Source organism: Electrophorus electricus, chromosome 3 (assembly GCF_013358815.1).
Source record: "Electrophorus electricus isolate fEleEle1 chromosome 3, fEleEle1.pri, whole genome shotgun sequence".
Lineage (NCBI taxonomy): Eukaryota > Metazoa > Chordata > Actinopteri > Gymnotiformes > Gymnotidae > Electrophorus > Electrophorus electricus.
The window spans coordinates 3,459,817-3,477,180 of NC_049537.1; the positions used below are offsets into that span (position 1 = coordinate 3,459,817).

The 17,364-nt window shown below is 44.7% G+C and overlaps 1 protein-coding gene across 1 annotated transcript; it reads left to right on the top strand.

The window, feature by feature from the left end:
- LOC113575918 (unconventional myosin-VIIa) lies at positions 1–17,291 on the top strand. The gene is made up of 47 exons (XM_027007753.2): positions 1–18; positions 159–260; positions 347–496; positions 1,172–1,356; positions 1,501–1,622; positions 1,799–1,941; positions 2,058–2,171; positions 2,272–2,425; positions 2,524–2,600; positions 2,688–2,807; positions 2,955–3,097; positions 3,199–3,409; positions 3,656–3,791; positions 3,896–4,062; positions 4,337–4,477; positions 4,611–4,769; positions 4,923–5,015; positions 5,104–5,198; positions 5,294–5,378; positions 5,500–5,718; positions 5,997–6,206; positions 6,349–6,561; positions 6,669–6,836; positions 7,040–7,330; positions 7,544–7,704; positions 7,861–7,987; positions 8,075–8,194; positions 8,322–8,495; positions 8,813–9,040; positions 9,196–9,363; positions 9,496–9,613; positions 9,746–9,879; positions 10,013–10,157; positions 10,614–10,795; positions 10,973–11,091; positions 11,339–11,493; positions 11,679–11,832; positions 12,091–12,246; positions 13,837–13,942; positions 14,138–14,251; positions 14,370–14,457; positions 14,780–14,886; positions 14,972–15,157; positions 15,675–15,791; positions 15,896–15,979; positions 16,400–16,519; positions 16,632–17,291. Exons 1-47 carry the CDS (start codon positions 1–3, stop codon positions 16,710–16,712), a joined length of 6,660 nt encoding a protein of 2,219 aa, XP_026863554.2. The 3' UTR covers positions 16,713–17,291.
- Positions 17,292–17,364: the final 73 nt, after the last annotated feature.

A 17,364-nucleotide genomic window follows, 5' to 3' on the forward strand; every position in this document is an offset into this window, starting at 1 on the left:
ATGGTGGTGTTAAGAAAGGTATGTTCTTTAAAAAATGTCATTTTTGATATAAAATGAACATGAAAATTGCTTAAAAAAACCCCCCAAAGAACATAATTTTGCTCTACGTAATTAAAGGGGACTTGTTCAATAACTGAAGTTTATGTGGGATGATGCAGGGCGATTACGTCTGGGTGGACTCCAGCACTGGGGTGGCCATCGGGGCTGAGGTCCGACTTACAGACACGGGCCAGCTTCAGCTCCTGGATGACGAGGGAAAGGTATAGCGGCTTCCGTCGGGCCCTCGCTGCTCAGCTATGTCAGACCAATGGTGTGTTCTGAGTTCCATTCATGTTGTAATTCTCAGGAGCACCCGATCAAAGCAAAGGATGGCTCTCGGAAGCCTATGCATCCCACATCTGTCAATGGCGTGGATGACATGATCCGACTGGGGGACCTTAACGAGGCCGGCCTGCTCAGGAACCTCCTGGTCCGCCACCGAGAGGGAATCATCTATGTGAGTTGGGATTCGGTAAAGCCTTTCGGCAGAGCCGTTTAGCTCTGTAAATGAACAATCGGTGCTTTTAAACGACTCTGGTATGCACAGGCTTCATTTAAAAGTCCATCTGAGCTTTGTCAGTTGCCTGCTTGGCTCAGACTTTGCCCTCTAGTTAATAGCAGGATTGTTTATCTCCATAGGAACGAACAGGCCTCTGTTTAATGAGAGAATCACACTTTGGCGACGTCAGAGTATCTGCAGCACATCTGTGTGCGCGTGGTCACTAGTCCTGTTTCTTTCAATAAAGTTTGATTATTTCCCTACAAATAAGGCAGTGCCACAATGACCTCATTGGAGTGCGCTTTCTTCTACTTGTCCAAGACTCACCCAAGACTGACCAACTGCATTCATGGTCAAAGTATTTTAGACTGCAACTTGTTAAATACACACACTGGCAGAATAACAGTGGAAATGTATTTTAACCCTCGAATGTAATAAGATACCGTTGATATTAAATTAATAGACCTGTGATATTAAATTTGCACTTCTTGTAACCCAAAATAATGTCTCTAGGAGACTATATAAAGCTTTTTGTTGCCACTGGTCAATGTGCCTTACTCCTCTCTCTCTGTCTGTCTGTCTGTCTGTCGCGTTCTCTCTCTCTTTCTCTCTCTGTCTATGTCTTTCTCTTAGACATACACAGGGTCCATTCTGGTGGCAGTGAATCCATACCAGCTTCTCCCACTCTACACTCCAGAGCACGTGCAGCAGTACACTGACCGGCGGTTGGGCGAGCTGCCACCGCACGTGTTCGCCATCGCGGACAGCTGCTTCTACAACATGCGTCGCAACCACAAGGACCAGTGCTGCATCATCAGGTCAGCCCATCACAGTCCCATCTTCACGCTTGGCACTCCACAGACCCAACAGCCCCAGGGCACTGGAGAGACCGTGGCCCGGTTTCGTGCAGGTTTTCCTAACCCAGTACATTGTGGAATGTGTGCATGTTTTGTCCGTATTAGTGGGGAGTCCGGGGCAGGGAAGACCGAGAGCACGAAACTGATGCTGCAGTTCCTGGCAGCAGTGAGTGGGCAGCGCTCCTGGATCGAGCAACAGATCCTGGAGGCCAACCCTATCCTGGAAGGTAGTTCCGTCAACGTTGACCACTCGGTTTGGCACAGCAGTGGTCAATACCCTGGATGGCTTTCAATGCCATCCAGAGTGTTTCAGGCTTACTATTTGTGTTTGTTACATTTGTTTCATGTAAAGGTATGTCAATAGTGGTGCAAACTAACTTTGGTGTTTGTCCGTGCTAATTAGCCTTTGGTAATGCAAAGACCATACGCAACGATAACTCCAGCCGCTTTGGGAAGTACGTTGACATCCACTTCTGCAAGGCAGGAACCATAGAAGGTGCCCGCATTGAACAGTACCTCCTGGAGAAATCCCGCGTCTGCCGACAGGTAGAACTTCACACGTTGACAAAAAATACTGAAGCATGACCAAGGGGAGGCACTTGATATAATGGCATCAAACGAAGAAATGATTAAATTATGTTTTTAAAAAAAAATTGATTCAGGCTAAAGAAGAGAGAAACTACCACATCTTCTACTACATGCTGATAGGCATGCCAGCTGAACAGAAGAAAATCTTGTCCTTGGGCAATGCTGTTGAGTACAACTACTTGACCATGGTACAGAGTAATGCTTATTCAGTTACTAATGCATCTAATACACGACTATCATCTGTTTTCGTAAGCAGCCGCTGGTGGTTGTGATGTGTTGTTATATCAGGGTAACTGCACTTCCTGCGATGGGCGGGACGACATAATGGAATACGCCCACTTCCGCTCAGCCATGAAGATCCTGACCTTCACTGAGAACGACTCCTGGGAGATCCACAAGCTTCTTGCTGCCATCCTCCACCTCGGCAATGTGGACTTTGAAGGTGACGAGGCTCACCGGAGACCCTGCTCATGGGTAAGCCAGAACAAGCCTTGGAGGGCGTCAATATTCAGGGTTTCTGTCTCTTTCTTCTTTCCGAAGCTACCATTTCCAATAACCTCGAGGGCTGTGACATTCGCACGTCTGCTCATTTCAGTATGGCTGCCCAGTTGTTGCAGGTAACACAATAACAGTCATTAAATATAATGAAAATAGCACATTTTTAAACTTGACAAAACAAACATGTCTCTGCTGTCTCTTTGCAGGTGGAGACAAAGACTTTTGACGTCAGTTTAACGCAGAGGTCTTTCCTGACTAACCGAGAGAGTGTGTCCAAACCTCTGAGCTCAGTGCAAGCAGTTGACGGCAGGGACGCTTTTGTCAAGGTAACTGCACCCTGTAAGATCAGGAAGAAATAAGAGATCACGACATAATTCTCCACACTTAGTCCTTTTTGTTGTTGTTGTTGTTGTTGTTAGCCTAAACTGTAGCGTTTCAGCAGTGCTGAGTGTCAGGGCGATCACTCCTTACAGGCCATATACGGGAGACTGTTTGTGTGGATTGTGAAGAAGATAAATGCAGCCATTTACAAGCCTCTGTCTGAGGCCTCTGCCCAAACCCGCCACTCCATTGGTTTGCTAGATATCTTTGGCTTCGAGGACTTCAAGCAAAACAGGTGACTGACAGAAAATAAGAACAGAAATGAGTTGGCTTCACCCTGTTTTGGACGTGGACGCATTTGGTTTTTGACTTTCCTGCTGTGGCTCTTCTCTGCAGTTTTGAGCAGCTCTGCATTAACTTTGCCAACGAGCAGTTGCAGCAGTTTTTCGTGAAGCACATCTTCAAGCTGGAGCAGGAGGAGTACGCGCGCGAGAGCATCGTGTGGACGCGCATCGACTACTGCGACAACCAGGGCACTCTCGACGTGCTTGCCAACAGATCCCTCAATATTCTCTCCCTTATCGATGAGGAGAGTCGCTTCCCAAAGGTGAAGGCACACCTGGGTTGATGTTTACAGTGCAGGCACTGGGCTAAAACCATACAATCATTATCAGCTTCACTAGTCACTTGGAAATCACGTGTAATTGATTATGTTAAACTATGTTGTCATTAAACAGAAGCTGCTTTAAAATTGGTGAATTGGGCATAGAAAATGAACTATTTACACGACGCTATACTGATGTGATTAGTATTGAAATGACGGTATAATACGTGTTCCCATTTTTAACGTCAGGGTACAGATACCACGTTACTGAACAAGATGGACAAGGTGCATGGGAAGACGAAAATCTACATCCCTCCTAAGAACAACCATGACACGCAATTTGGCATCCAGCATTTCGCCGGGTCCGTCTTTTACGACTCTAAAGGTACAAGGGAGTAGGACAGTGTGTATGCACTTTCTTTTGATATATTTACATCCCGCCTGAGGACCGCAAGACCGCAAAATGACATGACCCATCTCATTTCTCAGGCTTCCTGGAAAAAAACAGAGATGCCCTGAGCTCCGACCTCATCCAGCTGGTGGAAACCTCAACCAACAAGCTCCTCAAGCTGATCTTCCAGAGTGACATCTCCGCCGACGAGACGAAGAGCAGCGTCAACCCCAAAATGGTCATCACGCCCAAAAACTCTTTGCGGGTAAGAATCGGTCAAGATATTTTTTTTTGCTTTCCTTGAGTAAGACAAGGTGTGGTGCATGTGTAAAGATTTCAGTGTTGTGCGATTTTAACTAAGGGCTGCCAGATGACAGCCAAAACAGATTCATTAAGTGCGACCGCCTCTGCTCGCAGAGAAGATGCGCGGTAACACTCTCCCTTTGCGGATAAGACAGCCTAACTCTGCAGCATTTCAAAACGAGCAGGATGAAAGTACCAATGAACTCACCCTCTCCTGCTCCTCCCCACTCCCTCAGCAAATAACAGACACCAAGAAGCAAGTTCCCACTTTGTGTGGCCAGTTTCGTCAGTCGCTGGACTCGCTGATGAAAACCTTGGCTGCATGCCAACCTTATTTCATACGTTGCATCAAACCTAATGACTTCAAGAAGCCAATGGTAAAATCATCCAGCCAACCATATTTGCATATAAACCAATGACTTACCCCTTTTTCTGCTTATGTAGAAAATCATTTCTTTCTCAGCTATGCTTTGGTATCTGAAATGAAAACTCTGTCTCTCTGTGATCCAGCTGTTTGACAGGGAGCTGTGTATGCGTCAGCTGCGCTACTCAGGAATGTTGGAGACCATCCGTATCAGGAAGGCCGGCTATCCCATCCGACACACCTTTCAGGAGTTTCTGGACCGATATCGCGTCTTGCTCGACTCCACCATATGTGACCCAAAAAATGTGAGGGATATGACCTGTAGAGCCCCGCACAGGAACCTAGAGGTTCTCTAGAATTAGCGCCTGATATGAAAAACAGTATGGATTCAAAATGTTCTGTATTTTACATATCACCATTAATGTGTATGGATTGCTATATTTATTTTCTTTTGCCAGGAGAATGCCAAGGCGTGCAGTGAAAATATTTGTCAGAATGTGTTGAGTGCTGGGGATGACTGGAAGATCGGCAAAACCAAGGTGTTTCTGAAGGTGAGCTTACTTAGCACAGGCTGTCTACCTCGGACTGTTCATACTGAATTTCAGAACTTCTTTTTCAAGCTGTTGATCCTTGTTGTAGGATTTCCATGACACCATGTTAGAGCTGAAGAGAGACAAGGCTTTGAATGAGAAGGCGCTTCTGATTCAGAAAGTCCTTCGAGGATACAAGCACAGGTAAATGACACACAAGGCTTTCAGAAAATAACTTTTTTTTTTTTTTTTTGCGCAATTGGCCTGAAGTTGTCTTGCTGCCATTGTTGTGCTTACAGGAAGCAGTTCCTGAAACAAAGATCTGCGGCCCTGGTCGTGCAGAAATACTGGCGTGGACACGCAGGCAGAAAACTCTACCGAGTGGTGGGTTATCACCACGTACAGAACCTCAGGGCTGAACGCTTTCTCAGACGCTTCTAAACACGATGCCTCAGTTTGCACAGGTGTGCGAGCATGCGGTGACCTAGCTGTCCTTTGTGTGCAGGTCCAGTTGGGCTTTGCACGCTTGCAGGCCACGGTGCGCTCTCGTCAGCTGGCCCGCACGTACGAGCTGGAGCGCAAGGCTGCCCTGCTGCTCCAGACGCAGATCCACGGCTATCTGGCTAGAGAAGAGTGGAAGAGGAAGAGGACTGCGATCATCCTCTTGCAAGCTCACGTGCGAGGCATGCATGCCCGGACGGCCGTCAAGAAGATGAAAAGAGACGTGCGCTGTTTGCTTTGTTCTTTACGTTCAATTCACTGTTTTGCATTCAACTGCTCTACTTTGCCAATTAGTATTGTAGAATATATGCAGTCATTTTTGTTCGTAAAAAAAATCAGTCCCGTTTCACTCGGTTGGTATTCCCAATGGCTGTTGGTGTCGAGCTGTTGTTTTGTGTCATGCCGCGCTGTTTTAGTTATTTGCTCCTCACTATGGCTCATTGTGTCTCTGTCCTGTGAGGGAGGCTTGTGTGCGCTCAGATTCAGTTTCATGTTTGGCAGGAGTTTCTGTCGCTGAAAGATCGCCGGGCAGAGGAGATGGCTGCTCTGGAACGACAGAGGAAGCTAGAAGAAGTCCTCCGTCAGAAGAGAGAACAAGAGGCCGCCGAACAGTCGGAGGCCATTACTGATCAGGAAATGGTGGACACCATCTTTGGTTTTCTGCCCAGCCTAGTTGGAGGGCAAGAGGGTCAGGCGCCTAAGGGCTTTGAGGTTAGAAAGCAATATTTTTAGGTTAATTGTTTTGTGACCTTTATTGAAAAATTTGCAGAATTTCTTCAGGGCTATAGTGTTGTCATTTTTATGGATTAAGTATTCTTTAAAGACAGAGCATTTTAATCTTGGTTCTTCTCAGGATCTGGAGGGGACGAGAACTGTGCTAGAGGAAGTAGACCTGGATGATGCCCCTATGATGGAAGAGCTTCCCGAGGAAGACTATGATGATTTAGACGAGTACTCCTTCACCAAGTTTGCATCCATGTACTTCCAGGGTGCTGCTACGCCCGCGCACGTCCGCCAGAGACTGCGCCAGCCGCTGCTGTACCACGAAGACGAGAATGACGTGCTGGTAATTCAGGCCGTTGGTTTGTGTGGTTTTGGAGTGCTACTGGACAGTGGCTTAGCATTAACGTTACAAACGCTGGCGTTGAATTGAGCCGCAGCCTCTGTTTCCAGGCTTCTTTAACAGTGTGGTGGATCATTCTGAGGTTCATGGGAGATCTCCCTGAGCCAAAGGCTCAGCAGATCCGGCGGAGTGGGTCCGCCTTTGCTGATCATTCCCTGCAGAAGGACGTGGCTTCCAGGCAGGACCGACGCCTCAGTCATATGGTGGGGCTAGACCAGGTAAGGCTACACTCTAGTTCGAAGCAGGGCAGCATACACACTTGTCTTTAGGACAAATATGTTTCAGTAATGCCTCTGTATGTTGATCTCTAGATTTTCTATGCACTGTTAGATTAATAGAGGTAAATAATTTTTGTAGGATTGTGAGGTTTAGGTTTGTTTGTAGATAACTAATTTGTCATGGACATAATTCCTTTTTTCAGAGAATGTTGAGAAGCAAAAGGAAGGATTCCACAGTCCCAGACCAGATCACTCAGAACAGAAAGTCTTCAACATTTTCAGATCTGCTGTCACGAAACAGGAAGGCGTCAACTGCCCCAGAGGAAGTCCTGCTCAACCGGAAAGGTTCAGCCATACCTTCAGAGGGCCCCAAGAACAGGAAGTCCTCTACTTTCACTGATCTACTGACCCGGAACAGAAAGACCTCCACAATCCCTGAAGAAGGTTCATCAAATAGAAGGACTTCCAGAAAACCATCAACTATTGAAGAAGAGGTAGAATAGAGATGGCCGATTTAATTAATATCTAAATCCTTTATGCTTGCCTTTATCTATATTTCTTTCCAAACAATTAAAATCCAAAACATTTAAAATAAAACACAAAGAATTTAAAATCTGGAAATATAACTATCCAAAAAAAAAAAAAAAAAAAATATATATATATATATATTTATATAATCATAACCCGTTTATTTTTTGCGTAAATAGCCAGAGGATGGCACTCAGATTTCCAAACCTCCAACTGTGCAAACAATTAGTGAAGAAGAAGAGATCATGATTGGAGAAGGACCCACCCTGGACCGTCCACTCTCATCCCTTGAAAAACTGCACATCATTGTAGGATATGCCATAGTCCGGCGTGACCTCAGGTGGGTGCGGTGATGTTGGAAATCGGTAGGAAACAATCCAAACTTATAAAGATCACTTTTCCATGCATACCGAATAACGCGGCATGCAAATAAGGAATTTTTAAGACTCACCTGTACAGGCGCAGCATGCTGAGAGGTTAGTTTCATTTCCCTCAGGGATGAGATCTATTGTCAGATCTGTAAGCAGCTCCAGGAGAACGGCAATCGAAGCAGCTTTTTCCGAGGCTGGATCCTCCTCTCTCTGTGTCTGGGCATTTTCCCACCCACGGATCGCTTCATCAAAGTAAGCCTGGCACATCCTTCTCCTTGTTGCGGTGAGTAAACCGCCCTCGCCTGCCCAGACACTAAAGTCGGTTTCTCCTACTACCAGTACCTGAAAAGCTTCATCCGTCTCGGCCCAGTTGGGTATGCGCCATACTGTGCAGAACGACTACGTCGCACCGTGGCCAATGGCGTTCGAGGAGAACCCCCAAGCTGGCTTGAGCTACAGGTGAACATATTCTCATTGAATGTATTTTGCGTAAAACCTTATGATCCTACTTAATTCTACTTCTAATGGCATAGATTTGATTTTTGCAAATGATGTTTTTCCTTAAATATGTCGTGTGTAATCGTAGGCCACCAAGACCAAGAAAGCCATGGCCATCTCTGTGACTCTTATGGATGGGAGAACTATCAGTCTGCCTGTGGACTCTGCATCTACTTCTAAAGAAATATGCCAAGTCCTTTCACAGAAAGTTAAACTACAGGACACTTTTGGCTTCTCTCTATATATGGCTGTGTATGACAAGGTATGCTGTTTCTCGCCCTTAGGCTTCATGCAAGCGGTATAACATTTTTTATAGCATCACACTGGTCAGACCTTGTACTATACGGTAGCTAGACAATAACACTGAAGAAAAAATGTTAAAACAATTCATGCAGTACATCTTGGAAGTAATAAGCAATAAATACTTTATTTTGGGAGTTGTTTTTTGTTTTGTTTTTTTACAAAGAGCATATTTTTAAATATCTTAAAATGTTAAGCATGGATAACTATCTATATTTTGTGAGTTTTGTTAGCAAGACTTGGTGATGCATACCAAATAGCTTATGCTGGTCTCTCTAGGTGTGGTCTCTCGGGAACGGACATGAACATGTGATGGATGCCATCTCACAGTGTGAACAGGAAGTGAGACGCAAGGGCGGGCTGGAGCAGCACGCTCCCTGGCGCCTCTACTTCCGCAAGGAGATCTTCACTCCCTGGCATGACTGCGGCCAGGACAGTGTTAGCACGGACCTCATCTACAGACAGGTCGTCCGTGGCCTGAAGTTCGGGGAGTACAAGTGTGAGAAGGTAAGTTGGCGCGTTTCGCCGGTGTTGGCCAGTGTGTGGGTGTCGTGCATCACCGTCTGTGAAGAACTTTTGATTTTTGCCAAACAAATACAGACTGCCGAGAGTTCTAGCACATGTAGGGCAGGGACTAGCTGCTGTGTGTTACCGTCTGTCAGGAGGATGACGTCGTCCAGCTTGCCGCGAAGCATTTCTTCATCCAGTATGGCTCGGACAGCAGTGCGGAGAATGCCAAGAGTGTGGTCAAGGATTGTGTTAACTCCAAACTACTGGAAGCCAAATCAGAGGCCACATGGCTTCAGATGGTCATCGAGGCACATGTGGAGGTGAGGCTGATGTCGGCGACCGCTCACTGTCTGACAACATCGATGACAGGTGTTGAAATGACGAAGGAAGTCGAATGTGAACTCACATGGACAGTAGATTCTTAGGTTTTATCCTTTCTGTCTGTCTGTCAGGGTCCGTATATAGACTCAAAGACCACAGCCAATCAGGTTAAAGCGGAAGTTGTGGAATATGCTCGTCAGAAGTGGCCCGTGTTCTTCTCAAGGTTCTTTGAGGTTATGAGGGTTTCAGGTATAGTCCACATGCAAAGCACTGAAGCAAACAACTTTGCATGCATATTTTCGTAAAAACGATCTACTTCTCCGGAAGTGTAGTTAATAAAGTGCAACTCAGGTCGGTGTTTTTATTGTTAAACGCCACCAGGTCCTTCTCTACCCAAGAACAAGTTCATTGTGGCTATCAACTGGACTGGAATAACATTCCTGGATGAACGAGAGCGGAAGCTTCTAGAACTCTGCTACCCCATGGTGACTGGGGTGAACACGATGAGGTATTATGCTGACCTGGAAATCTGAAACAGTTGTCTAGCCTCCGACACCAAGTGTGATGACAGTTGAGTTTGTCCCTTGCCCTGATTTGCTGGTTGGCTTTTCTCCTTCTTGCTGTAGAGATGGGAAGTCCTTTGGCCAGTCTGTTTGTCTGTTGACACTGAAAGGAGACTTCATACTGAACGCGGTCATGGCTGGAAGCATTGTTGATCTGGTAGCACTGTTCTTGGCAGGCCTAACGGAGCGCTCCCAGTATGCCGTGGCCATGCAGGAGGTGAACAGGCAAGGTCAGCCTGGTCTCACACTTCCCACAGATTCTATAGAATCAGCCCTTTTTTACTCCTATGTGAATGTAATGGAGGACAACTGATTAAATTCCTACATAGTCCTTATTCACTTGTTTTTTAAACAGTGGAGGTGCACATTTGTTTTTAGGGAGTATACACAGTAAGTTAATTTGTCTAGATGTTGTTTAGGTGTCTTTGATTTTCCCAAATTGCTGTCTTTGTCAAAAATAGGTATAGTATGTACTGGAAGGTATAAATTATGTTGGGTTTGAGGTCTGACCTAGCTGTGTGGTCAATATTGCAAAATTGGCTAATTTGCCATGGTTCCACATATTTCTCTGCTCTTATTGTCACCATAACAGAATTTCCAAGCATTAATAGCATGTACTTTGTTCATTGCATCTTACTGGCATAACATCTCTGAATTTATGTACTCCGTATGATCTTCTTTTTCAGACGACCCTACTTTCCTTAGCTTCAAAAAAGGAGAGCTTATTCTCCTCATTAAAGACAATGACTTTTCTCCCAACCATGGCTGGGTGAAGGGTCAAAATGAGCGAACCGGTCAGAAGGGGGCGATACCAATGGATGGCATCTTGATCTTGCCCACTCTCACCAAACCCACCAATGAGGTCTTGGTAAGGAGTATTGCGTATGAGTGAGCATACAGGCTTGGATGTACACCTTTAGCTCTGATGTCGTCACTTCCTTTGTGATGACTGCTTCCTGTAACAGGAAGATTCATAGAATGAGCAGGTCGTGAATTCCCGGCATGTGCACGCTGACCTGAGCCTGTGATTGCTTTGTTTGTTCAGAGTCTGATTAGCTTGTCCCCAGATCAGCGGAAGACCATGGTTAACAACACACTCAGAGGATCAGCCATGGAAAAAGTGGCTCCTGCAACACTCAAGGAGTTCTCCATTGAGTACTTTAGGTAACTCCAGAAACCACCAACTATAACTAGCTTCATTCACCCTTAATGATTGTTCACTATTTTTGCTCATGGTTTTATAAATTAATATTGAACACTGAATTTTAATCTTCAACAATATGCAAAAATATGAAACAAGGGGGTTTGGTGTTTGAACCATGACTCTTTATTCCAACCCAGTTATTTTGGTAGTTACTTCAGGAATAATCATGGCCATATAAGAATTTTTTGATTGTCTGCTGTTCCCAAGACCTGCCACAAAGGATGTAAACAGGCAGGTGATCTCTAAAAACGCGGCGCCTGAAAGGTTGTGGGCCAACTCCAGAGAGCCCCTCAGGCAGCCCCTGCTGAAGAGACTGCTGGGTAATCCAGAACTCAGTCACCAGGCCTGCCAGTCTTTCACCGATATCCTTTTATGATTGGACAGACGTGTTTTAGACGCGAAATACGCAATGCATTGTACATTTTATAAGAGCCAACTTTGTGGACATGCCTTTGAGCTAAAGCGATAATAAGAATACTTTTGGTAAGAATATCAAAATAATCCATTTAAACAGTGGCTACACATCCTTTACTGCTCTGCTGCGTACCTATCCTGAAGTACATGGGTGATTACCCCACCAGACAGATTCAGAGCCCTGTGGAGCTCACTGACAAGATCTTTGGCCCTGCCACTCAGAGTGAGGAACTGCGGGATGAGATCTACAGCCAGATCATGAAGCAAATGACATGCAATAACAACCGGTAAAGGGCATCATTAGATGACCATGCTAAACACTAGTATGGCCAGTTGTGATGCAACACACTTTTCATATTTCTTTTTAACATTTTTTTTAAAGTGCTAAATTTCCATAATCCCTTGTATATTTCATTTATGAAAGGACAGTTGCACAAGGTAATTCAATAGCTGTCACAACTGCTCTGGCATTCTTTGTGAAGGACTCTTTGACCCTTCGACTGGTCCAAGTGTGCAGACTGCATCTTGTGTTTTGGCTCTCTCAGGTACAGCATGGAGCAGGCCTGGCAGCTGTTTTGGCTGTGCTGTGGCCTCTTCCCGCCCAGTAATTCTCTGCTGAAGCACACGCAGCGATTTCTGGAGTCCCGTCGGCGAGAGCCACTGGCCTCTGACTGCCTGCACAGACTGCAGGCAGTGCTGAGGTACACAAATCTTCCGATCACATTAACTTCAAGACAGCAGCTCCTCAAATTGTCATTTTGGGACAAAAAGGCAGAGTGACTTACTGTCCGACAAAGTGTATAGACAGATTTGAACATGGTAGAGGAAAAATGGAAACAAGATATGAAACAGATATGTTAAGGCCTTGCGATATGTCGTTTGCTCACCATTGACCTTGATGTGGTTGTAAACGGAGACACATGTGGCTTTCCGGAGCTGAACTTAGGCAGTCTGACCTTTAGAGTGAGGCGCACCGTAAAAGCCAGGGCCAGATCCCTGTTCACCTTTTGCTCATTTAAGCACTATAATACGTTTAAAATAGAAAACCCAACACGTGATGATGATGATGATGATTTCTTTTTATGATTATGATTTTTGTGCTTATGATGCTAATTTCATTTTATCAAAGGCTGTAGCACTCTTGAACACGTCACCTTTTAACATAGTAACACACCTCCCTGTGCCAAACTCGTATAAGTGCCAGGAAAATATCAGTGTGTCATGACTGATAAAATAGCAAGGACCAGAAATGCCAGAGCCGGCATCCGCTTGAGGCGGTGCCCAGTGCGGCTGTCCAGTCCTGGGAATCATGTTGAGCCTGGCCAATGTGCTTCCGAAAATTACGGGCCATAGATTTGACATTGCTTATATATTTTTTGATAGAACCCGATGTGTGTTGCATGGTAGATATGGCACCGATCCGATATCACGAAGAAATTGTTTGAAGGAGAGAAATTTTGAAAGATAACCAATCTGATAGTATCACAAATCCAGCCTGAAAATAGCACGCATGTGATGAGAGCCAGGGTCATTTTAGCTGGACTGCTTTGAGCACAGTTTATACATCGCTGTAAAGTTGAACTGTAGCGTTTTCTTCTCATTAACAGTTGCCAACTATTGCGTTCAAATGCAACTATCCTTGGCCTCACGCAGGTGTTATTTCTGTCATTTTGGTAACCCACTGTGGGGAACAGGTCACTTGCTTTCTAGTGAGAGCATTTAAACGAGACAGAATAGCATTTTATCACTGTGCACTGCCGTGCCCGAGGGAATGGTCATCTGTTTATTAATGCGTTCTTTAAAACAAACAAACAAACGCTGTTTCCAGTTTGTCCGTGAAATGAAGGAAGTGAAGGGTGTGGGAAAGGAGAAAGAGAATCAGAAACCAACTAGCGTTAGTTTAATGCTAGACTTGACATTTTCAGAATCACCCTGCACAGCTGCTTGTACACAGTGCACACACAAACACACACACACAGTCATAATCATAGTGTGTGCATAGTGTGTGAGTGTGCGTGTGTGTGAGTGTGTGTGAGTGTGCGTGTGTGTGAGTGTGTGTGTGTGTGTGTGTGTGTGTATTGAGGGTGAGTACAGTAAAGATGCAAACCAAGAAGGCAATGACCTAGACAATAAATATCATCACACTGACTGTAAGGCAATGGAAGGAATATTGGGTGACATTCAAAAATATCGATATTCTATATCGGAATTGGATCAGCACCAGAAAACCTGGTATTGTCCTCCACTCATGATTTAAAGACTGCACAGTGTTTATGTTCCTTCTCCACCAGAATGGAACCACGGAAGCTCCCCCCGCACCAGGTGGAGGTGGATGCCATTCAGCAGAACAGCACACAGATCTTCCACAAAATCCATTTCCCTAATAACATGGAGGAGGTGAGCCCACAAGCTGTAGTCTTCACATAAACTAATGATCATAACATCAGCACTGCGACTAACATGCAGCACACTGGAATTCAGAAATGCAGAGAACCAGAGATGCGGGCGAGCACACTTTGTTTATGGGATTCCGTTTGCTTGTTGGGTTGTTTTTTAATGTTCTTAAGTTTGTTTTCTCTCTTTTATGGTCAGGTGTTTAAAGTCGCAACTAACACTAAAATCAGAGACCTGGTCCGAACCATTGCCACTAAACTCCAGCTGGTGTCCGAAGATGGTTTCAGCATCTTTGTCAAAACTCCGGACAAGGTACCAGTGCAACCAGTAGTGACTGTGCATTTCACCAGTGCAGTACACATGTCAAGTTCAGGTTTAACATCTACCTCAAATGCTTACTGCCAGGTGGCTTCCACTGTCTTTCTTTCAGGTTCTGAGTCTAAATGAGGTGGACTACTTCTTTGACAGTCTGAGACAGATTACCGACTGGTCCCAGAAAATTAAGATGGCGAAGGATGGTAAATTCTTGGCAGTTGGCTATGGGATATCGTGATTTGTCTTCAGAGGGTCATCCTTATTTCTTTATTATGCATTGTTTTTAGTTTATTGCATTTGTTGTTTTTTTTTGTTTTTTTACAAATTGAAATCAATCTTCAGGGAACCATTTGCACGTGTTTTATAAACCACCAGTTAATAAGAAGCAAGCAAATCTGGATCTTTTTGCAGTGCAAAGTGATTTGAAATGTGTAATGACTCCGAGTAAAATCACAGTAAACTGTAAAGCTCGTCATTACAGTAACGCATACGATCTGGGCTTACATGGCTTTGTTCGCACTGCAGGAGGACCAGTGAATGTGCCCTACACGGTGTTTTTCATGAGGAAGCTGTGGTTCAATGTAGCCCCTGGCAGGGATCCGGAAGCTGACCGCGTCTTCCATTTCCCACAGGTGCTCCTCCCGAACCCGACTCGTCACCTGGGGAGCTGAGCGTTCCCGTTAGCCGTGATCTAACTCTGGTTTTCTGTCCGTCCAGGAGTTGCCCAAGTACCTGCGTGGGTATCACCGTTGTTCCAGGGAAGACGCGGTGCACCTGGCCGCTCTGCTCTTCAGGATGAAGGTGGACGATGATAAGAGCCAGTTTGTCATGATCACCAAGATGCTGAAAGAACTGGTACCCAATGACCAGCTGAAAGTCATGTCAGCTGATGACTGGAAAAAGGTAAAAAAATATATATTTTTTTCTTTGGCACTCACAAAACGGTAAATAACAAACACTTTTATTGGCCGGTGCATGTCAGGTACAGGAATCTTTGGTGTGATGGAAACTGCTCAACACAGTACAGCCCTGACGAGTCATGCGTGCACTGACGTTACCCACAGCTGTGGAATAAATGCACAAGGCTTAATATTTCCTGTTATTTTGAGATCTCATTATGCTGAGTGTTTGGCCCCTACATTTCCAGATGTTTCTTTCATATGTGTCTTCACCTCAGGCCTGACTGGACCTGGAGATCCACCACCCTGCAGAGTTTACCTCCAGCTCCATTCTAACACACCTAATACACTTTCGCAAGGCGTTCAGTTGAATTTGAGTATTACAGCCAGGTGTATTGGAATTGAACTCTGCAGGGCAGTCGGTCTCCAGGACCAAAGTCCGGTGCCTCTACTGTGCACCGTATACGTTACTTACGAACCCAGGTGATCTAATACGCTGTTCTTTAATCTTTCAATTCAAGAGCATTGCTGCTGCCTACAACAAACAGGCAGGTATGACCGTGGAAGAGGCCATGACGGCCTTTCTGAAGGTCGTCTGTAAGTGGCCCACTTTTGGCTGTGCTTTCTTCGAAGTGAAGGTAGTGACCCAAGCCCCCACGGGGAGAGCCAAGCATGCTTGCTTTAGAGCTGTCTGTGGTAAAGCTGTCCGGCTTTGTATGAAAAATGCTCTTTCTTCTTGCAGCAAACTTCTGAACCCAATTTCCCTGACATTGTGAGGATCGCCATCAGCAAGCAGGGAGTTACTATCATACACCCCAAAACCAAGGTAACAGCACTACATGCTGCCAGAAGCAACTAACGTCTTCAAATATAGAATTGGACAGCGGGCGATTTTGAAATTGAAACGTTCGGTTCTTTGTGCTGAACTGACAGCTAGTTACTGCTTCATTGATGCCTGTGGGGGAGCGCATACAGTAGACAGAAACATAATTACTCAAACACATAGTGCATAGAGGTTTTAGTGCAAGATAATATGCAAAAAACATTACCAGTGCCAGAGGCAAACTAAAAAGCCATAAGGAACAGGAGTAGTGTTTGTACAGATAAACATACTGGAAAAGAGGGGGTCTCATCATTGTGTCCTGCATGAATTTGTTGCACATCATGCAGCTATGAATTCTAGCCTGAAGATATCTAGATGTCTTGTGAACTCGTTATTAAATGTCTGCGTTCCCAACTTTCCAAGGATGTCTTGGCAATGCATCCGTTTAACAAGATTGCAAGCTGGTGCAGTGGAAGCACATACTTCCACATGACTATGGGGAACCTGGTCAAAGGAAACAAGATTCTGTGTGAAACATCGTTGGTGAGTGATGTGAGGGGACGATCCCATTCTACCAGTCTACAGCCTTTAAAACAAAAGCTTATATATATTATTTCTTATCTAGAACTAACCAAAGTCTTTATTGTTTCCTTAGGGGTACAAAATGGATGATCTGTTGACATCTTACGTCAACATGTATCTGAACGAGACGAAGACACACAGAGCGAGAAACTGATGCTTTTACTGAGGCCTCACATCTACACTCTAGCAAATCCATCAGGGTCATATACTATGTGGTTGAATACTGTCCTGAAAGATTTTATGTATTTGGTGATTGATATCCAGTCATTATCTATTAAATTCCTCTAAGATTTTGCCTTTTTTAATTATATTTTTTAGACTTTTTTTGGTTAACAGGGTGCAAAGGAAACTGGGATTAGTTTTGTAGTTATTTCTCTAATCTCATATTTATTTATTTTCACGTGCAACATACTACATTTATGCAACAGTAATGTAAATGAATCGGGGTGTTTCTGACATGGAATGACACTCTGTTTCTTAAATGTGTAGCTTTTGTTCCCCTGTATAGTGAGTTTCAAATGAATGAACAAGTTGTTTGATGAAGCAGGGTACGTTTCTTTTCTTTTGTTTGCTTATATTGTGGCATATTCATATGATCATACACGAGATGAAGGCTTATTAAAAATGATGTCTGGAGAGTTTATTTATATAAATGTGATGCTAAAAGTGTATTCTCCTGCCCGTCTCCCTTGGTGTGACTAAAGAAAATGATCTTTATTCCGGTTAAATGTTCACGTCATAATGTTTCGCCTCAGGGCAAAAACAAAATCCCAGCCATAGGAGGGGTGTGTGTTACATCCAGAGCC

Coding starts and splice junctions, on each gene's coding strand:
- LOC113575918 (XM_027007753.2), top strand. Junction 5,379..5,499: donor GCAGAAAACTCTACCGAGTG/GTGGGTTATCAC, acceptor CTTTGTGTGCAG/GTCCAGTTGGGCTTTGCACG. Junction 15,980..16,399: donor TCATACACCCCAAAACCAAG/GTAACAGCACTA, acceptor CAACTTTCCAAG/GATGTCTTGGCAATGCATCC.